At 40.6% G+C, this 21,702-nt stretch overlaps 1 protein-coding gene across 1 annotated transcript in view; it reads right to left on the reverse strand.

Moving 5' to 3' along the window:
- Nucleotides 1–21,702, reverse strand: part of LOC121867230 (methionine adenosyltransferase 2 subunit beta-like) — a gene marked incomplete in the record, with an annotated part of 138,522 nt that overhangs the window by 24,356 nt on the left and 92,464 nt on the right. Inside the window, 2 exon segments of the mRNA XM_042367080.1 lie at nucleotides 748–900; nucleotides 15,292–15,479. Coding sequence (XP_042223014.1) covers nucleotides 748–900; nucleotides 15,292–15,479 — 341 coding nt within the window.

Raw genomic sequence — 21,702 nt, forward strand, 5'->3', positions numbered from 1 at the left:
CTTAAATTCTCCAGGTTCAGAGTAGCCTTCCCTTCAGTGGTCACTATCCTCTCTTCAAGGACTTCACCAACACTTTGTGAATCCCATCCTCGTCGCCAGTGTAGTATCTTGCGTTATTTAATGGGAGAATGACAAGCACATGGTCGGTCTGGCTGGGCGTTTATTCTCTGTTCTTGGTTACAACGTGCCTAACACATTTCGTGTTTACACAAGCCTAAACACTTTCTGACTTTGGTAAGAAGTAACATAATATATAATATATATATTCAATAAAGGCAGCATATAAACATACATATATATATATATATATATATATATATATATATATATATATATATATATATATATATATATATATATATATATATATATATATATATATATATATATATATATATATATATATACAACAGTTAATACCACAAAATTGGACAAATAGTAAGCAAAAATCGCGTTACAGCAAACAAGCGTTCGCGTTACACAAATATCGTTCCTCTATTCATAAATCGCGTTACAGCCAATTCGTGTTGTCAAAACACGCGTTATAGCAGAACTCACTGTACTAATGAACAATGACAGTTTTCCCAGATAACCTCAAACAAAAGAATATAAACAAAAAGTAGGAATTATTGTTAAAGGGGAATAAAAAAAAAATCCCCCCCCCCCTTACAAATGGTATTACTGTACAGTAATGAAATGTATAACTTAAAATCTGCACCCCTACACCTGCATAACTGGGCTACTTACTAGAAACTTCAGTCAAGATGGCCTGTTCTGAATCTAACTTTGTCTGGCCATACTTGCTCAGAGGGTTGCACTTGTCTTCCACTGTGTAGGGAGGGGCAGAGCCATCAAACACATAGTCTGTACTAATGTGGATCATTTTACACCCAATTTCATCTGAAAGATAAAATAAAAAACATTATTAAATTACACCTTAACCAAATTAATTACCATTATCACCGAATACCGTACCATTTTAAATATAATACTGGAAGCAGGTCCTCATGCAATTTCCTTCAATATCCTCATTGCATCACATGAAAGTGAGAGTTGGTCTCATAGGCAGCATATTGGCCTGCTATAGACAGTGTAGATACAGCACACTTTATACTAAGTCTTTGGCATGAAAGGAGGCAGCATAGCTGGCACTGCACTCAACTGCCTTTCCTAACTGAAAAGTTTGAAACTAATTTACACTTGGGTAGACTGGGAGAGGCCCAGGATCAAGTTATGAGAAGAGGAAAGTATTGTGTCCACTTGGCCACCACTGCCATCAACTTCACGTACACATGTACTAATTCCCTTCCTATCCCTCCACTTTTCCAATTCCTGAAAAGAAAGTTATATGGCAAAATTACAACATCTTTTACACAAGGTCACTCAAATAGCATACCAAATGATAAATTTCCAGAATATATTTTTCACTTGGCTTCCCTTGTATATTGCCCACCAAGTGCAGATCCAGGAATATCAAAAGTGGGGGGTCCAAGAAGTTGCCATGTGCACTTAATATTAGGAGATATTCTGAGGTCAATAGTAAATACTTTTTACTATACAAAAATGCCTGAATACAATTTTCTAGTTAAAGGGGGGATCTGGACACCCCAGGACTCCCATGGATCTACCCCTGCTCACAGTGTCAAGCTGTACGTTAACTTAAGAATACAGTGCAACCTCGTATAACGTCGTCCCGCTTAACATTGCTTCGGTACTAAGTGGCTAAACTTTAGAGACCAAAAATTTTTTTAACGTCCCGGGGATCAAATACCAAATCATTTTGCGTCATCACGGACTACTTTCTACGGCGCATCACCCGCTCTTGTCTGGCCGCGCTACACTCTCTCGGCTCGGCGCGCTGCCCTCACTCGCGGAACGTCACAGCATCCCCAAGCGACGCCAAGCCAGTCTCTGTTACAACTTCACATTATTCGTTTGTGCTTTAAGTGCTATCGCTGTAAAACTGTACTATAACCCTTCAAAATGGTTTCCAAGTGCCAATCAAGTGCTACTGATGCTTAGTGCTACGAAAATGGATGTATTAAGCCGATTTAAAAAAGGTGATCGCGCTGTGGACAGAGCCGCTGTGCTTGGTCTAACCCCAACACCGGTGCGCACTATCTGGACCAACGCTGACAAGATTAAGGTTAGTGCTGGAAGTGGTACTACTCTCAGTGCAACTAATACAACTCGTACTATAAGTACGGTGATAGAAAAAGGGGAAAAGATGCTGGCTATGTGGATGGAGGACCAGAATCAATGCAATGCGCCTGTGAGCCTTATGGTTATCCAGCATAAGGCCAGATCCTTATTTGACAGAAGAGGGTGAAGGATAGAAGGAACAGACCTTTACGACCAGCCGAGGCTGGTTTCAACGATTTAAGCGCAGGTATAACTTCCACAATATTTAGATGACCGGTGAAGCTACCAGTTCAGATACGGTTGCTGCCGAGACATTCCCGCCAGAATTCAAACGGATTATCCAGGAAGGAGGACACTCATCGAAGCAAGTCTTCAGTGTGGATGAGACTGGTCTCTTTTGGAAGAGGATAACTGAGAGTACCTATATCTCCAAGGAGGAGAAAAGAGCGCCAGGTTTTAAAGCGGCAAAAGACAGCTTGACTCTGCTGCTTGGCGCAAACGCTGCCGGTGACTTCAAGCTGAAGCTGATGTTGATTTCTCGCGTTGCTAACCCACGGGTCCTGAAAGGTTACTCTAAGGATCACCTTCCTGTCATTTACAAGGCAAACAAAAAGGCATGGATAATCTGCGCCTTATTTAGCCTGTGGTTAAACGTGTATGCCGTCCCTGCAATGAAGGAATACTGTGCCAAGGAGCACCTTGACTTCAAAATTCTTCTGATCGTTGACAATGCTCCAGCTCACCCTCCCAATCTCGACGACTTGCATGAGTGTAAAAGTTGTACTCCTGCCTGCCAACACGACAGCACGGATGCAGCCTATGGACCAAGGCGTCATCGCCGCATTCAAGGCGTATTATTAATGCCGTACCATGGCCCAGCTGCTCAAGGCTACAGACAAAGAAAACAAACCCACGATCCGAGAATATTGGTGTGGCTTCAATATTCTTCATGCAATTGACAACATTGGCAAGGCATGGGAAGAGGTTTCAGAAAGTTGCCTGAATGGTGTGTGGGGTAAATTGTGGCCCGAGTGCGTCAACAGTTTTACGGGATTCACGGACTTAGTCCCAGCTGTGAATAGGGATATACTCAGCTTGGCTAAACAGGCAGGCTTTGATGAGCTGGAATCAGAGGAATTGAGGACGTCCTGGCATCCCATACAGAAGGGCTCACCAACGAAGATCTGCAACAACTAACAGAACACAGTCCTGTTGAAGACGACGACGACGACAAAGAAGAACCTCAACGAACGCTAACTTCCAAGAGGATGGCAGAATCGTTCAACATGATCCAGCAAGCAATGCAAATCCTTGTATATGATGACCCAAACAGAGAACATAGCTCAAAGGTTCAACGCAGCATTGATGACAGTCTTGGTTGTTACACTAGAGATGTATAAGAAGAAGAAGAGTAGCACCAAGCAGTCAACACTGGATTCATTTGTACGTCGCAGGACGGCAGAAGCAGCTTCTTCACAACATTCAGCAGCCAAGGAGGAGCAAATAACAATGGAGGAGGAGCAAACTTCAATGGAGGAGGAGCAAACAGCGGCAGAGGAACCCCAGTCAGCACAGGAGGAGGAGGAGGCAACCGCAGAATCTCAATGACTCACCACACTCCTCTTCTCACGCCCTCCTCCGCTCCTGCCCTCCTCCTCCTTCGCTCCCGCTATACTCCTCCCCTCCCGCCAAACGCCTCCTCCGCTTCACTACGTAACCCACTGCACACTCGCTCTACCACCTCCACCCATCGGTGAGTACCAATACAAACTTAGTAGTTGTATATGTATGCTCTATTTTCTATAGAAATGGCAATGAGTTTCTGTACAGTATATGTAATGTATTTCATGGGGCAAGGGGAGGCTCAGGAACATAACTCCCGTATTTTATCTATTTCTTATGGGGAAAATTGATCCGCTTAACGTTGTTTCGTAAAACATAGCATTTTATAGGACCGTAACCCCGACGTTAAGCGAGGACTTACTGTACAGGTAAACCCCAATAAACAATGGGCTTAGGTTCCTAAAAGTGAAATAATGTAGATAGGGAGCATTATAACACGGGGTTCAATGGGATAATTTCCCAGCCAGTCCCCAAACACACATGTATCATCAACGAAAAAATCCTACACTTATAAAATCAATAGAAAACAATTAAACAACATTCACCACATCATGAAGAATAACCCTGGTCATCATTGCATGTCCCCTTTGAGGCTAAGGGGACTCTTGTAGGTGGAGTGGAAACATCACTCTGACTCCCACACAGATTCTGGGGAGTCAAGCTTCACCTCAAATCCATGGTTATCTTGGATGCCTTGGCCTTCCCTGACATTTTTAAAGTTACACTCCTCACTCCACAGTCACAAAAACAGAGCAAAAGCATTTGTCACACAAAAACAATGATAACATGCGACACTGTTCACATCATTTTCACAACAACAGACGCGAAGCACCTTACAGTCACAAAAACACAGAAAATATAATTTCACAATCACCAGAACAGTTCAATCTGAATGAGGATGCTGTTCTCTCACTATGGATAAAAAAAAAACATCGATGATAAGCACAATGAACCATGCTGACCGAAAATTGTGGAGCAATGCAATAGCGCGTTTATGATCAACAAAGAATTAAGCAGAGGGCTGTAGAGAGTGGGTTGGCCGTGTGGCGGCGCACGGATAAGGCAGATAAGTAAAAGGAGAGATGCATGGTGCATAAGGTTAAAAATAGTTTCCGTATAAAATGTCACTGACTTGAAGTAGAAAAATATAATTTGCACTGCTGGAATCTTTGTAAGACAACAATTAATTTGAGTATATACAACCCATAGTTTGCTCTAGAGATAATAAAAATTTAACCAATGAATATCGATGGATATTCAATGAATATCGTTAAAGCCTCCAATAATGACGGTTCTACTAACGACGATTCATATTTAAGACCCTGGTTAATTAAGGACCCAAATCAATTAATACCATTACAGTATTACCCCGCTTTACGCGGTTTCACTTTACGCGATTTCTCATATACGCGGTGCCTCGCCAGAACCGAACTTTCACTTTCCGCGGTTCATCTACCCATATACGCGTGAAGTATAATTTTTTTTTTTTTAATTTAGCTCATAAAATTCATACAAATTACCCGGCCAGAATATAATTTACATTGCTGGAATTCTTACAATTTGATGATCATTTTGAATATAAACATCATAGATTTTGCATTAGACATACAAATTTTAGATCTAATGTTTACTCTGAGTAAATATGTTATCTTTTGTGCAAAAATATATGACATTTATATTCAAAATATTCCTGATCTTACAAGGAATCCAGCAATGTCAATTATATTATCCTAACTTTAGTCTGAGGTATTATTTATTACTAAAAAGGTAAATATTCTGGTTTTCCCACACATTTATCTGGTAGGGAGGGTTGGTGGGGTGGAGGGAGGGAAAGACCGACCATCTGGCACGGTGTGAAGAATATATTTTTTTTCTATTAACTGAAGATATTTGTTTTAGCTCATAAAATTCATACAAATTACCCGGCTAGAATATAATTTACATTGCTGGAATTCTTACAATTTGATGATCATTTTGAATATAAACATCATAGATTTTGCATTAGACATACAAATTTTAGATCTAATGTTTACTCTGAGTAAATATGTTATCTTTTGTGCAAAATATATGACATTTATATTCAAAATGTTCCTGGTCTTACAAGGAATCCAGCAATGTCAATTATATTATCCTAACTTTAGTCTGAGGTATTATTTGTTACTAAGAGTTAAAATTAGTTTTTTCACCCAACATTTCTCTGGTAGGGAGGGAAGGTGGAGGGTGGGGAGGAGGGTTGGGACCGACGACCATCTGGCGCGGTTGGAAGAGGGGGGGAGGCAAGTTGGGGTACTTTGATTGACAGATAGTGTCGTGAAGAATATTTTTTTTTTTATTAACTGAAGATATTTGTTTTAGCTCATAAAATTCATACAAATTACTGGACCAGATTATAATTTACATTGCTGGAATTCTTACAATATGATGATCATTTTGAATATAAACATCATGGATTTTGCATTAGACATACAAATTTTAGATCTAATGTAATAATTTGGTTTACACAAAGCAAGTATTTTATCTTTTGTGCAAAATATATGAAGTTTACATTCAAAATATTCCCTGACCTGCAAGGAATCCAGAATTGTCAATTATATTATCTTAACTTTAGTCTGAGGTATTATTTATTACTAAATGTTAAAATCTAGTGTTTCACCCAATCATTTCTCAGAGAGGTAGGGGCCAGTGAGCTGGGAAGAGGGGGGGGGGATTTGAGTCTATTATTTGAATGGACATTAACCTGGCGACTGTATTTCTCATAAATATTAATTGTGTGAGCATACCATCATAAAATTTAGATGTTACTTTTACTATAACATAGGTATTGTGTCGGAAAAAGTGGAGTTTGGGGGTCGGGCCAGTCTCTATTGGAATTAATCCCATATGTTCTGTTGTTCACTTTACGCGGTTTTCACTTTCGCGGTACCCTGTGGGTTCAATTGACGCGTAAATCGGGTACTACTGTATTTTTCTTTGTATTTATGACAAATATATAATAAAAAATAAAATAAAATAACATTTTCATATAAATAATAATTAAATCTCGATATGTATTGCACAGATAAAAAACACAGCTTGCGCACAGAGGCTGCGAGCTTGTGAGTGGTGACGCAGCATCACTAAGTATAAACAGTTTTTTTTTTTTTTTTTTTTTTTTTAATGTGGCCTCCAGCCTCCCCAATAGCCACACCTTCGCCACCATTTAATTACTTTAATATTAAATATCCTAATACATAAGTAGCTATCCTATCTGTGTTAAATTAGTTGAGCGCAGATCTATGCGGCATTCAGTGACAGTAGCCTCATAGTCAATATCTGCAGCAGTTGTCGGAGTTGGGGCAAGCTCTCCTGAGGCAATATATAGTGCAGTGCAGTGTTATTTTAAAAAAGAAAATATTCTTTATTGCAGCTAGTTTAACTTTGAAAAATACGTTATTTGCCATTGTTTGAATCCAGCATGGGGCCTAAGAATCAGAAAAGTGATTTCAATCCAAATAAAGCAGGAAATAATAAAAAAAGCAAAACAAGGTATTGATAAATCAAATGCGCTATGCAAGAATATGGCGTAATAGAGCATCCAACTGTTAATCGACAATTCTTCACTCAAAGACAAATTTAAGGAAGTGAATGTGAGAGACAAATCTACAAGAGTGTTTAAAGTAGATCTAATGGTAGAAACTGAGAGGTTATCTGGATTAGGGAAAAACGGAATGAAAAATTGATTCGGTTTCTGGTGAATTTCATTTGTGAAAGAGCCAGGGAGATTTATAACATTTAAAGGCAGATCAACCTGGTTCTTCAGGAACAGAATTTGAAGATTTCGGGCTAGCAAGGCTGGTTCGAAAATTTAAAACAAGTGACATTTTTAAGTGTTGACAGGCATGGTGAAGCTGCTAGTGCTGATAAAGAAGGGGGCAGCAAAGTTTTAATTGAATTTAAAAACTGATGGAAGAAGAAAATTATCTTACACAGCAAGTGTTCAATGTTGACAAACTGGGCTGTTCTGGAAAAAGATGCTAAAAGAACATTCATCACCAGGATGAAGCCTCTTACCTGGGCATAAGCCCATGAAAGGCCGTCTCACTCTAGCAGTGCCAATGTTTCAGGGATTTCCGACTGAAGCCTATGTGTCTACCACTCTGAAAACCCCAGGGTGTTCAAGCAACAGAAAGTGGTAGAACAATGCTTGGGTTGTTGAGTCAACCGTAAGGCATGGGTGACAAAGACAGTTCTTTAATGAATGGGCTGTTGATGTGTTTTGCCCCTCTGTCAAGAGCTACCTAGCCACCAATAAACTTCCTTTAAAGGCTCTTCTCCTCATGGATAAGCGCTCCTGGTATGACCCTGGCTTCTTGCCAGAAATTTGGGTATCAATTTTGACTTTATCTGAAAGTGTTGTTTTTGCACTCAAACTACATCATTCATACAGCCAATGGACCAGAATGTAATCAACAACTTCAAGAGTTGTACATGAGAAGAAAATGTTTAGGGAGGAAGTGTCATCAGGCAACTTCCATTGATCCTGAACTAACTTACTAGAAGCAGTTCTGGAAGACACAATTCAACGTCCTGGAGGCTGTAAAATTGATTGTGTCATCATGGCAAAAGAAATTCTCCAATAGAACCCTCAATTCTTCATGGAAAGCACTGTGTATCAGTAGTCCATGATTTTTGTGAGATTTGAGATGACACAGAGTTGGACCAGGAGATTGTCCATGGAGTCAGTCGTGGGCCTTGAAGTGGAGGAGAAAGGATGTGGAAGAGCTTGTGATGTCTCATGAGGAGGAACTTACTCCTGATGACTTGAAGGAACTGGATGAGATGTTACGGGTAGAGGCTGACAGTGGTGAGGAGGAAATTGAAAGTGATGACCATATGTCAGCTAAACAGTTGAAAGATGTGATTTACCACTGGGAGAAGTTCAGGGAACTGGCTTCAAAGCACCCAGAAGTGGAAAAAACTGAACTAGCTTTGTGTCATGTTGAGGACTCAGTGGTCTCCTTCTTTAAACATAAGTTAATGGTGAGGAGGACAGATGCCCCACAGACCACAATTGACACTTTCTTCAGTAAAAAGCAGAGGGAACAAGATGCTAGCCCTCAGCCTTCCACTTCAAGAAGGAGAGAGGATGTTCATGGTGGAGAATCTGTCAGTCCAGAGGTTCCTGACATTTTCATGGAAGGTGACTCACCTTCCAAGAAGCAGTAAAATGCTTCTCCTCCACCTCCACTTCCTTCTCTTCTCCCTTCTCCTCCTGCACCTCCCACTTCAAATGCACATCATCACCATCATCCAGGAGCCTTCTACATACACACCTCAAAGTAAGTAAATTTTTCCGCCATTTTTGTTGAAGTTAGGAAATTTTCGGTGAGCTGGAACCAATTACCCAAAAACCCATTGAAACAATGGTTTCGGTTAACGAACGTTTCGGTTAACGAACGACCTTCTGGAACGGATTGAGTTCGTTAACCGAGGGGCCACTGTATATACAGTATATATATACAGTCAACCCTCGCTTTACGCGGTCCCACATTCCGCGCTTCCACGTTTATGCGGTGCCCTGCCAGAACCTAACGTGCTCACATTACGCCGTGCGTGAACCCCATTACACGGAGTGCCCGGCGCGACGCTATTTTTAGATTCGCCCCACCCGCCTGCCTGCCTGTGCTCTCGCCTCTCCCTCCGCCTGGGCAAGCCGCGCGGTAAGGTTGCGCAGTGTGTGTCTTTGTTGCGTTATCACTGACGTCATATGACGTATCGGACTGTGATTGGCCATGCATCCCTACCCCCCTCTGCTGCTAGCTATAATTGGCTTAAAGTATTATGACGTGTCCACCCGGGGGAGAGAGGGAGGGAGGAAAGACGACGCTTGACCTAGCCGCGGCAGTTTCATCCCTCCAGGCCAGACCGTGGAAACGTGTATCCATTGTTCTGTAAAATGGCTTCCGCCGGACCACCACCCCCAGAGAGAAACCTTTCCTTACCTGGACCCAGCGGCAGTAAGCCAAAGAAGACACGACGTTCCATAAGCTACGAGGTGAAGTACAAGATCATCCAAGAGTTGAAGAAAGGAACAAGGCACGTTGATTTGGCGCGCCAGCATGGTGTGAATGAATCTACGATTCGAACAATAAAGAAGGATGCAGCCAAGATAAAGGAGCACATGAAGATCACAAAGTCTACAGGTGCTTCTATGATCAAGTATTTTCACAACCAGGTGCTTCTCAAGACAGAAAAATTACTTGTGAGGTAGTTGGTGCGTCAGTACAGTACAGTGACAGTACAGTGACGACCAGGTGTTTAACATGGACGAATCTGGTCTTTTCTGGAAAAAGCTACCTTCCAAGTCCTTTGTTGTAAAGAATGCCAGCAAGATTCGGGGCCGGAAGATGGAGAAGGAATGCATCACCGTCCTGTTTACCACCAATGCCTCCGGTACCTGTAAGCTCAAGTTATCGGTGATCCACACAGCACGCAAGCCGCACGCATACAAAACCATGGACATGACCAAGCTAAATGTCCACTGTCTGACCGCACGTAAGGCGTGGATGTTCTCTACACTGTCCCTCTCCTGGTTTGATGACTGTTTTGTTCCCGATGTAAAGAAATTCTGTGAGCGACAGAATGTGCCATTCAAGATTTTGTTGCTGCTGGACAACGCACCAGGACACTCGCCCCTACTGTCAGATCGTCACCCCAACATAAAAGTGGTCTTCCTTCCTCCCAACACTACGTCTATATTACAGCCCATGGACCAAGAGTTAATCTGTAATGTAAAAGCTGCATTCTCTACGAAAAAATTCAAACTCCTGAACGACTACACCAACACCAGGGAAGAGTTGCGCAACCTGAGTGACACCACCACCGATAGCAAGAGCGAAGAAGATGAGGATCAACAGTTGGCACAGCAAAAAATACTGTTCAAACAATTCTGGAGAGTATTTAACATCAAGAAAGCTGTGGACTTCTTGGTGGAGTCATGGGATCAGCTGTCTATTGCTACAATTCGTCACGCATGGAGACATGTGTTGCATGGAATACCAGGTGAGAGGAGGAGTCAATCTGTGACTGGTGGGTTCAGACTGTTGCAGTAGCAGTGGACCTTGCCAGAGAAGCTGCGCAGACTGTTACAGTTCCAGGCTTCTCCAAGACCACCAACGATGACATCCTGGAGGTGATCAGAGATCCTGAAGTGACTGCCGACGAGATGTTGGAAGAAGATCACGTCAGTGAAGAGGAGGAAGAAGGTGCATCATTCTCCGAAGAACACAGTTTAAGTCATAGTGATATTAAGGGTGCCATGGAGTGTGCAGAGAAAATGAAGTCCTTCCTTTCCCGCGACAATGACGATGACCGCTATGAAGTCTTCCATTCCCGGCTGGTGCAGGTTATGGAGCCGTACATCACGGTGTATCAAGACAACATAAACACCAGCCGTCAAAAAAGCATAACCGAGTTCTTCGCCCGCAACCCACCACAGCCAGCCCAAGCCAGTGATAATGACAGTGAAGACGACTTTGAGGGATTTGTCAGGGAAGCCCTGACAACTGTAAGTGACAGTGATGGTGATTCACCTAGTAATGGTGATTCACCTGAGGGCCAGTAATCTGCCCTCTGCCTCGGAACCAGCCTCCATCCCCGTATGCCGACCCATCTCTTCTACTAACGTAAGTGTTCCACATAACTTTTAGTTTTCCTAACCTAACCTTTATTTTTCCTATGTTAACCTTTATTTTTCCTAACCTAACCTCTTCTATATTACTTGTTTTTTCATACCATCATAAAGTTAAGATAAAATTTTTACTACAACAAAGTTGTGTGTCGTCAAAAAGTGGAGTTTGGGGGTCGGCCCGGACTCTATTTCAATTAATCCCATATGTTATGTTATTCACTTTACGCTTCCTCACTTTCCGCGGGACCCTGCGGGTTACATTAACCGCGTAAAGTGAGGGTTGACATATATATATATATATATATATATATATATATATATATATATATATATATATATATACACAATCATCTTGATTAGCGTCAACCGAACAACGTCCGATCACATATCGTCCATGGCCATGAAAAAATGAAAAAAAAAAAAAAAAACCTCACACAACCACCAACACTTCCTACACACCAAGACCTCCCTCAAACCAACACCACCACCAAGACCTCCTTCACACCAACACCTCCTCACCCCACCACCAAGACCTCCCTCACACCAACACCTCCCTCCACCACCACCAACACCTCCCTCACCCCACCACCAACACCTCCCTCACACCACCACCAACACCTCCCCACCCCACCACCAACACCTCCCCACCCCACCACCAACACCTCACCCCACCACCAACACCTCCCCACACCACCACTAACATCTCTCACCCCACCACCAAGACCTCTCACACCACCACTAACATCTCCTCACACCAACACCTCACACCACCACTAACATCTCCCTCACACCACCACTAACATCTCCTCACACCACCACTAACATCTCCCTCACACCAACACCTCCCCACACCAACACCCACACCTTCTCACACCAACACCTCCTTCACATCACCACCGACACCTCCCTCACACCACCACCGACACTCCCTCACACCACCACCAACACCTCCCTCACACTACCACCAACACTCTCCTCACACCAACACCTCCTCAAACCAACACCTCCTCAAACCAACACCTCTCAAACCACCACCAACACCTCTCACATTACAACTAACACTTCCCTCACACCAACACCTACTTCACACCACCACTGACACCTCCCTCACCCCGGTCACTTCTATAAAATTTTATAAGCAAAAAACAAAAACTCAACCTAAAGGACATAAATTAACAATTAAATACTTCACACCATAGGCGCCAACTGTCAAACATGTCACTGTCACTCTTCCCTCCTTCCATCCCAACCCCCCCTCCTCCCAGTGAAGGTTTCTGGTTATACAATAGGCTTTAAGTTTGTATCTTATATAAAATCACAGACTAAAGTTGGGAGAATATAATTTGCATTGCTGGAATCCTTGCAAAACAGCAGATGATTTGAATATAAACGTCATATATTTTGCACAAAAGATAAAAATTTTGCTCTCTGTAATAAAATTCTTAAATTAGATCTAAAATTTGTATGTCTAATGGAAATTATAGCTTGTTTATATTGAAATTAATCGCTGTCTTGTGGGGATTCCAGCAATGGGAATTATATTCTCCCCGGTCACTTCTATGAAATTTTATGAGCAAAAAACAAAAACTGATTTAAACATAAATAAACAAATAAATACCTTCGCGGTCAAAGTACACCTCACTTCCCACTCCCCCCTCCCACGCTCGCTCCCTCCCTCCCCCCTCCCCCTCCCCCATCTGCCCAGCCATGGTTTTAGGCTTACAGTTTTATCTTATATAATATCTCACACTATTTAGACCCCCCTCTTCCCACGCTCGCTGGCTCCTCCCTCTCTGAGAAATGTTTGGGTGAAAACACTAGATTTTAAGGTATAGAATAAATAATACCTCAGACTAAAGTTAAGATAATATAATTGACATTGCTGGATTCCTTGCAAGGCCAGGAATATTTTGAATATAAACGTCATATATTTTGCACAAAAGATAAAATTTTGGCTTTGTAATCAAAATTCTTAAATTAGATCTAAAATTTGTATGTCTAATGCAAATTCCATGATGTTTATATTTAAAATAATCAAAATCTTATAAGAATTCCGGCAATGTAAATTATATTCTGGCCGGGTAATTTGTATGAATTTTATGAGCTAAAACAAATATCTTCAATAAATAAACAAATTATTATTCACCCAGACACTATCCGTCAATCAAAATACCCCACCTCTGCTCCCACCCCCTCTTCCCACACTCGCTGGGTCCCTCCCTACCAGAGAAATATTTGGGAGAAAACAGTATATTTACATTTTTAGTAATAAATAATACCTCAGACTAAAGTTAGGATAATATAATTGACATTTCTGGATTCCTTGCAGGTCAGGGAATATTTTGAATGTAAACTTCATATATTTTGCACAAAAGATAAAATATTTGCTTATTTTCATGATCGCCTTAAATTACATCTAAACTTTGTATGTCTAATGCAAATGTTAAGATGTAAATTATATATTTTATGAGCTAAAAACATATATATCTTCAGTAAATAAACAAATTATACTTCAACCGCGTAAATGAGTAAATTCACCGCGTAAATCGAGCATCCCGGTTCTGGCAAGGTACCGGTAAGGTACCGTGTACATGACCAGCGTAAATGACCAAACGCATAAATGAGAACCGCGTAAATCGAGGTTCAACTGTACTGTATTTCATTTTAGATTTTGTTTTTTTTCAATTCCGACTTACGACCTGGATTTGGGTCCCTAACCTCGTCATAAGTCGGGGAGGAGTTGTAATGTAAAATTACCGAAAATCATAGAAAATGGTGAGAAAATCACTCCAAAGCTTTCTGCTCCGGGCCCTAGGGACAAAGGTTCTCGGCGTTATGAAATACTGCACCATGTTTAGCCGCATCCTCACATGGATGATGTGTGGGTGGGTAGACCAACTGCTTGGGTAACACAGGATTATTTTGCTCTTGGTCTATTTATAATTACTCTGCAAACATAAATATTTTGCAAATGGCGCGAATTGGCAAAACCGTGAATAGCAACTTATACTACCTTAGTGCACAACTGTAAGTATACCTGTACCAAACAACTGACCAGTCGCAGCAGCACTCATCCCCTCTTTTAACTTATCTAATAATAAAACTTTCTTTGTCAGGTTCATCACTGACTTCTGCATTTTACAATTCACTCCACTAGCATCACTAGCACTGACACTAGGCAGTCTTTCAGGGGCCATTTCACACAGAAAAACTAAAGTTTTGAAAGTACAACACGAGATGCTGTGTGGGGTGACACGTTGTGGTGCGAGAAAACGCTTGCAAGGTAGCCACCATAGCCACCATCTGCTTACTGCGAATTGTCGAAATCCTGAATCGCAAACTTATGAATGGCAAGGGTCTACTGTAATACAGTAATAAATAAATGTAACTGCAAGGTGAACTGACGAGGTCTGACAAAGTGAGAGGAGAGGTGACAAGTCAGGTGGTGAGCAAGGTGGTGAGGTAGTAGGTGAGGTGACATGCCACATTAACAGGACTACTAAGCCATTTTCTTATAATATTTTAATTTATAATTTAGATTTTAAAATTAATTAACACATGATGGCTCAATTTGACAACTTCTGCACTTAAGACAACTGATCAGTGAATAAACCAGGGCATATGGAGATGCATTATACACTACAATAATATTTATTAAGTACTAAAGACAGATCCTGTGGTAAGCACCAACCCTCTTGAGCAGTGACAACAATGGTGCTTGAGAGATGGTGAGTGCTGGCATTAATTTTAGGGAGATTGATTGATTGAGATCTATTGATAGTGGTAATTACATCCCTAGTGACATAACAGCTTAGGTCATATTTTGTTTACGTGCATATATATCTTAGTATTCTTACGTGCAATGGAAGCAATGAGTGCAGAGGTCTTCACGTTGAGAAGCACCGTTTCTTCATATTTATTCTCCACAATATCTGGGAAACGCTGGGCTGCAGCATGGATTATAACATCAGGCTTTTCTTCCTTAATTAGGGTACTTACATCTTCTTCATTTGTCAGATCACACCTTCTTAGCCCAGGACCCACTCTGTAGCAAGAAAAAACATGAGATTCAACTTACATAAACCTTTTCTAACCAAGTAGTTTGGGGGGTCTGGACTAAAACAGTAATTATCCTCAAAATAAAAGATGGGCCTAATCTTCTGATCACTATCTTTTCCAGTCACAATTCTCAACAGTAACCTTTTGGATGTGGCCTTCGTTTCCAAGCAATATTCTCAATGAACATTAATTCTCCAGTAAAATATGAAAATGGTAGCTGGTCCCTTTTTCAATACAAGTACTTTTTTATCAAGGCAAAACCATAAAGATTCCATATCTAGCATTAATATTTCTTAAAAACAACATCTAACAGAAGGGGAAAAATATGAAGAAAAAAATCAAAATTAAATACAGGTTGACCCTCTTTTATCTAGCAATCCATCGACCGATAACTCTCAATTAACAGCACTGTTATAGAAAAAACAGTCTCCTATAAATCTCCAAATTAACAGTATGTTCAACTGCCATGTAGTTGTCCAGTTGGCCACACACCCAGTTCTAAAATTATTTCATGACAGTGAAACAATAACCAATCCATAAAATAATAATCATAAAATAACAATAACAGCAGTTAAGGCTTTCTTGTTCTTCTTCAGGGAATGTATGGTTGATACGGGGCAGTTGAACCTACGCATGATTTCACAGGTACAAGCACCATTTTTGATAATTTCAAGCATCTCTCATTTCATTTCAAGGGTGTATTTCCGTAAGGGGGTCACCCTAACGATAGTCACTCTTGGCTTGGCGCTTTCCTTGTTGACCTTCTCTACGGCCATCATTACCACCAGAACCGCTCCCGACATTTACATTACGCACTTCACTCATCGTTAATACACAAGAATCGCTAATATACAAGAATCGACAATACAGTCATGAGCCAGTCAACGTCCTAGATATGTTCTTGGAAACGTGACGTTAACCTAAATGGACATTGTCCGATCATCACATAAACTTTGTATTTATACTTACGTGTATGTGGAATACTATATCCGTACATATACACTCTTACTCTTAAATCACTACTGTAATGTGATACAGGTGATTAATTTTTATCTCTTGTACAAAATATATGACGTTTATATTCAAATTATTCGCTGTCTTACAAGGATTCCGGCAATGCTAGGCAGATGGGAGGGAGGGAGGGAGGGAGGGAGGGAGGGAGGAGGGAGGGAGGGAGGGAGGGAGGGAGGGGAGCCGGAGTTGAGGTGGTACGTTTGTCAGTTGGCGCCCAAGGTCTAACGCGTGTTTATTTATCAATCCTTAAGTGACTAAGCTTCTCTCTTATAAAAAACCAGTGAAATGACCTGGGTGAATATAATTTACATTGCTGGGATTCTTGTAAGATAGTGATTAATTTGAACATAAACAAGCTATAATTTGCACTAGACGGAACAATTTTAGTACCGTAATCAATTTAGTACATGTGCACTCCAGCTTTGCACTAAGGTCATTTATTTCTTTTATGTTTCTTTTAGTATGGTGTGTGCATGTAAATGGATGAAAATAAATGAAGAAATTTATGTAAATCTACCCAAAAATACAGTTGAAAAACTTTATATTATAAAATGTACTACAGTACTGTACACTAATGCACTAAAATTTTTATCTCTTGAACAAAATATATGACATTTATATTCAAATTATTTGCTGTCTAGCAAGGATTCCAGCAATGCAAATTATATTCTCCTAACTTTAGTCTGAGATATTATATAAGATAAACACTTTAAACCCTAACAAACAACCAAACTTTTGTTTGGGAAGGCACCGGGGGGGGAGCGTGGGAAGAGGGGGGGGGGAGGGAGGGAGGGAGCGTGGGAAGAGGGAGGTGGGGGGAGGTGAGATACAGTTGAACCTCGATTTACGCAGTTCTCGTTTACGAGTTTGGTCATTTACGCGGTACTGCCAGAACCAGGATACCCGATTTACGAGGTGAATTCACTCATTCACAAGGGTAAAGTATAATTTGTTTATTTACTGAAGATATATGTATGTTTTTAGCTCATAAAATATACAATTTACATTGCTGGAATCCTTACAAGATGGTGATCATTTTAAATATAAACATCTTAACATTTGCAATAGACATACAAATTTTAGATGTACCGTATACAGTCGGCCCTTAACATACGCGGGGGTTACGTAACAGAGATACCCGTGGATGTTAAAAATCCGCGTATATGTGCTGCGCCCCCCCCCCTAAAAAAAAAAAACCTGGTCCCCCATGCCCTTATTTACCGTATACTGTATACCTGTGTGTAGTTCAAGTTTTTAAGACCAAATTATTTGGCAAAAAATTGGGGGTCGACCTCTAAACGGGTAATAGTTTCATTAGGTTGAAAAATATTTACCTGTAACTACCAGTAAACAATGGAAACAATGCACCAACACACCACCAGCTGTGAGTGTCGGTACAGTTGCCAAGGCACACCTCTTGCGTCATCATTGCAAGCCCAAAGTAGCCAAATCCATGGTATGGTAGCACAGGACGATGTAAAAACAAAGTATTCATTTATTAAAGTTTATTTATAGATACTGTACATAAATTTTTGTTCATTACATTTGAAACATCAATCTTTGTTAATTAAATTTGAAACAAAAGAAAACTACGATACCGTATTTTCATTAAAATATTACATCACAAGTATATTTTACCTTAACTGTGACTGAATGAATATAAGTATTCTCAGAAATAAATATGGAAATATAATATTTTTGCTGGAATGACGTACAGTCAACCCTCACTTTACGCGGTTAATGTAACCCATAGGGTGCCGCGGAAAGTGAGGAACGCGTAAAGTGAATAACATAACAAATGGGATTAATTGAAATAGAGTCCGGGCCGACCCCCAAACTCCACTTTTTGACGACACACAACTATGTTGTAGTAAAAATATTATCTTAACTTGATGATGGTATGCACAAACAATTAATAATTAAGAGAAATATCAATAATATTAGGTTTTCTAACACTTACATAAGTAGAAAAGATGGCTGGGCACACGGGGATGGGCGGTTGGTTCCGAGGCAGAGGGCAGATTATTGGCCCTCACCTGTATCACTTGTAACAATTGTATCACTATCCACCATAGAGGCTTGCAGGGCCTCTTTGTCAAACCCCTCAAAGTCCATATAAGTTAGTATCTTAACTACAATTATCACTATCACTGACTTGGGCCGGCTGTGGTGGGTGGCAGGTGAAGAACTCGGTAATGTTTTGATGACTGGGCGACCTTGTGCGCACCATGCTCGCGCAGCTTACACAACATGGCGGATGGCGGGAGAGATGGCGGGAGGTTTGAATCAAAAAATGACGCGGCTCGCCAGCCGCTCTCCGCGTAAAGGGGTACACGCACCGCTGAATGTGAGCATTCCTGTTTCGGCAGGGTACCGCGTAAACGTGGAAACGCGGAATGTGGGACCGCGTAAAGCGAGGGTTGACTGTACATATTACAGTGGAAAGACGAAAACCTTGACTTTCGCTTTCTTTCGTTATTCAAAAGATGTTACCGTAATCGCTTTTCGAATGGTTTCCAGTTAAAAAACTGTTGTACTCGTACTGTATTACAATAATATTCTATCCTATCATTAGCCTTATAATCCCACAACTGAAAACCATTCGAAAAGCGATTACGGTAACATCTTTTGAACGAAAGAAAGAGAAAGTCATTGCTTTCGTCACAATTTTATCCCACTTTCCACTGTAATACGTACAGCATTTCAGCAAAAATATTACATTTCCATGTTCTCAGAAATAAATGGTAGTTTTGTTGAAACGTAATGTACAATATTTAATATTAAAATGCAAAAATAGCTATAAAAACAATTAATACACCCGTAATGTACTGGTTGGCATCTCCACTCGTCCCTGCTCCTGCGTCCAAGGTCACCACTCCTCCCAACTCGCTCCCTCCGCTCCCTCCTCACCGTCACTACTGCCGACAACGAACACAAATGTTTTGTGAATAACTGCACCTCCACTTCCTATGTACAGTACTGAACTGTACTGTGCTGTGCATTTTTACAAACAATAAACATGGCAAGAAAAGCTATTAAAAAAAAGAGATAAAAATTTCACTTTACTGTACAGTACCTATCCTCGGCGACAGGACGGGTGACATCGGGCTCATCGTCACTCAATTCCATAATGGGTGGTGAAGTGGGGGCGACGGTGGATTCAGCTGCTTCCTCACTGCATCCAGTGATTGATGGTGTTAAATCTCTCCTTCGGTGATCAAAGAACATGGTGATGGGGAGTTGTCGTCTCCTTTTTTCATTTCTTCCATGATGTTTTTGTATGGAGCGAAAACGTCATCCATCCCTCGCATGAATTTCAGGGCACGCACCATGGAGGGGTCCATACTATAGGCCAGGTTTTTCAGTGCCACAATATTCCTGGTTCATCTCCCCCAACTTCTCCAACATTATTTCTTGGTGCTCTTCCTCATCCTCTTTCCCTTTCGCTTCCTCTTCCTTGCCTGAGTCTACTAACTCCTGTAGATCCTCCTCGGTCAGCTCAGTGTCGTGCTCTTCAATTAGCTCCCTAATCTCGTCCTCTGCCATGTCCTGGAAGCCTTCAGCAGCCACTTTCCTTGACAGTGCCAGGGTCTTTCTGAATATTTTCATTAAAATCCATCAAAATCATTTTCCTTGTCATCGTCTGAAGCACCAAACAGCTCCTCCCAGTCTTCTCCTTGAACAGGGCTAGAGGGTACGTGTTTTTTTAATCGTTTTCAATTAAAAAATGTTACAGCACATGTATATTTTACCTAAACTGTGCCTGAATGAATATATTCTCAGAAATAAATAGTAGTTTTGCTGAAACGTGACGTATTTCAATGTCAAATAGGATAAAATACATGACGAAAACAAAAGACTTTACCTAACCTTCCAATGTTCAAGAGATGTTACTAGTTTTTTTAATAGTTTTCGGTTAAACTACTGTTATATTAGAATGATATTATATTCATACTGTGCTTGATATACTACATTCACGGAAATGTAATATATTTTTGCTGAAATGACATACGTATTAGTGGAAAGTGGATAAAATCGTGACGAAAACAATGACTTTCGCTTTCTTTCGTTCAAAAGATGTTACCGTAATCGCTTTTCGAATGGTTTTCATTTAGAAGAACTGTTGCATCACAAGTGAATTAGGATAGAATATTATTGTAATACAACAGTTTTTCAACTGAAAACCATTCGTAAAGCGATTACGGTAACATCTTTTGAACGAAAGAAAGCGAGTCATTGCTTTCGTCACTTTCCACTGTAATACGTACGTCATTTCAGCAAAATACTACATTTCCATATTCTCAGAAATAAATAGTATTTTGCTGAAACGTAATGCATTTCAATGTAAATTAGGATAAACTACATGAAAACAAAAGACTTTACCTAACCTTCCGATGTTCAAGATATGTTAAAATTCATCACGTTTCAACAAAACTACAATTTATTTCCGAGAATATATTCATTCAGGCACAGTTAAGGTAAAATATACATGTGATGTAATAGTTTTTAACTGAAAACGATTCGAAAAACACGTGTACCGTCTAGCTGATACGCAACAGCTGGTGGTGCGCCATGCGTCATTGTAAACAATAGGAGGTTGAAGTAGATTACCGGGTATTATATTAAGTGTGAAATATCGAAAAGGTTTTTATTACCGGTATTTTTTGTAGATCAATGAGAACTGTGATTCCGTATATGATATGATAAGTTAGCCTGTGCTAAGAACCTCAACATAGACTACTGAAATCACGTTGTAAGTGTATAATATGGACACGAAGTAGTACCTTAAGCTGTGTATTCTTATATTACTCTATTAATTATGTACAGTTGTACCCCCACTTAACGCGGTCAATAGAACCCAGAGGGTCCCGTGTTAAGTGAAATCCGCGTTAAGTGAACAACAGAACATATGGGATTAATTCCAATAGAAACCGGCCCGACCCTCAAACTCCACTTTTTGAAGGCACATACCTATGTTGTAGTAAAAATAACATCTTAATTTTATGATGGTACATGCACACAATTAATACTTAAGAGAAATAGAGAAATACAGTCGCCAAGTTAATGTCCATTCAAATAATGGACTCAACTCCCTCCCCCTCTCACACTACACTGCCGGCTCTTCCCTCTCAGAGAAATTTTTGGGGGAAAACCACTAAATTTTAATAAATAATACCTCAAACTAAAGTTAGGAT

Source organism: Homarus americanus, unplaced genomic scaffold (genome assembly GCF_018991925.1).
Source record: "Homarus americanus isolate GMGI-L3 unplaced genomic scaffold, GMGI_Hamer_2.0 scaffold6317, whole genome shotgun sequence".
NCBI classification, from domain to species: Eukaryota; Metazoa; Arthropoda; class Malacostraca; order Decapoda; family Nephropidae; genus Homarus; species Homarus americanus.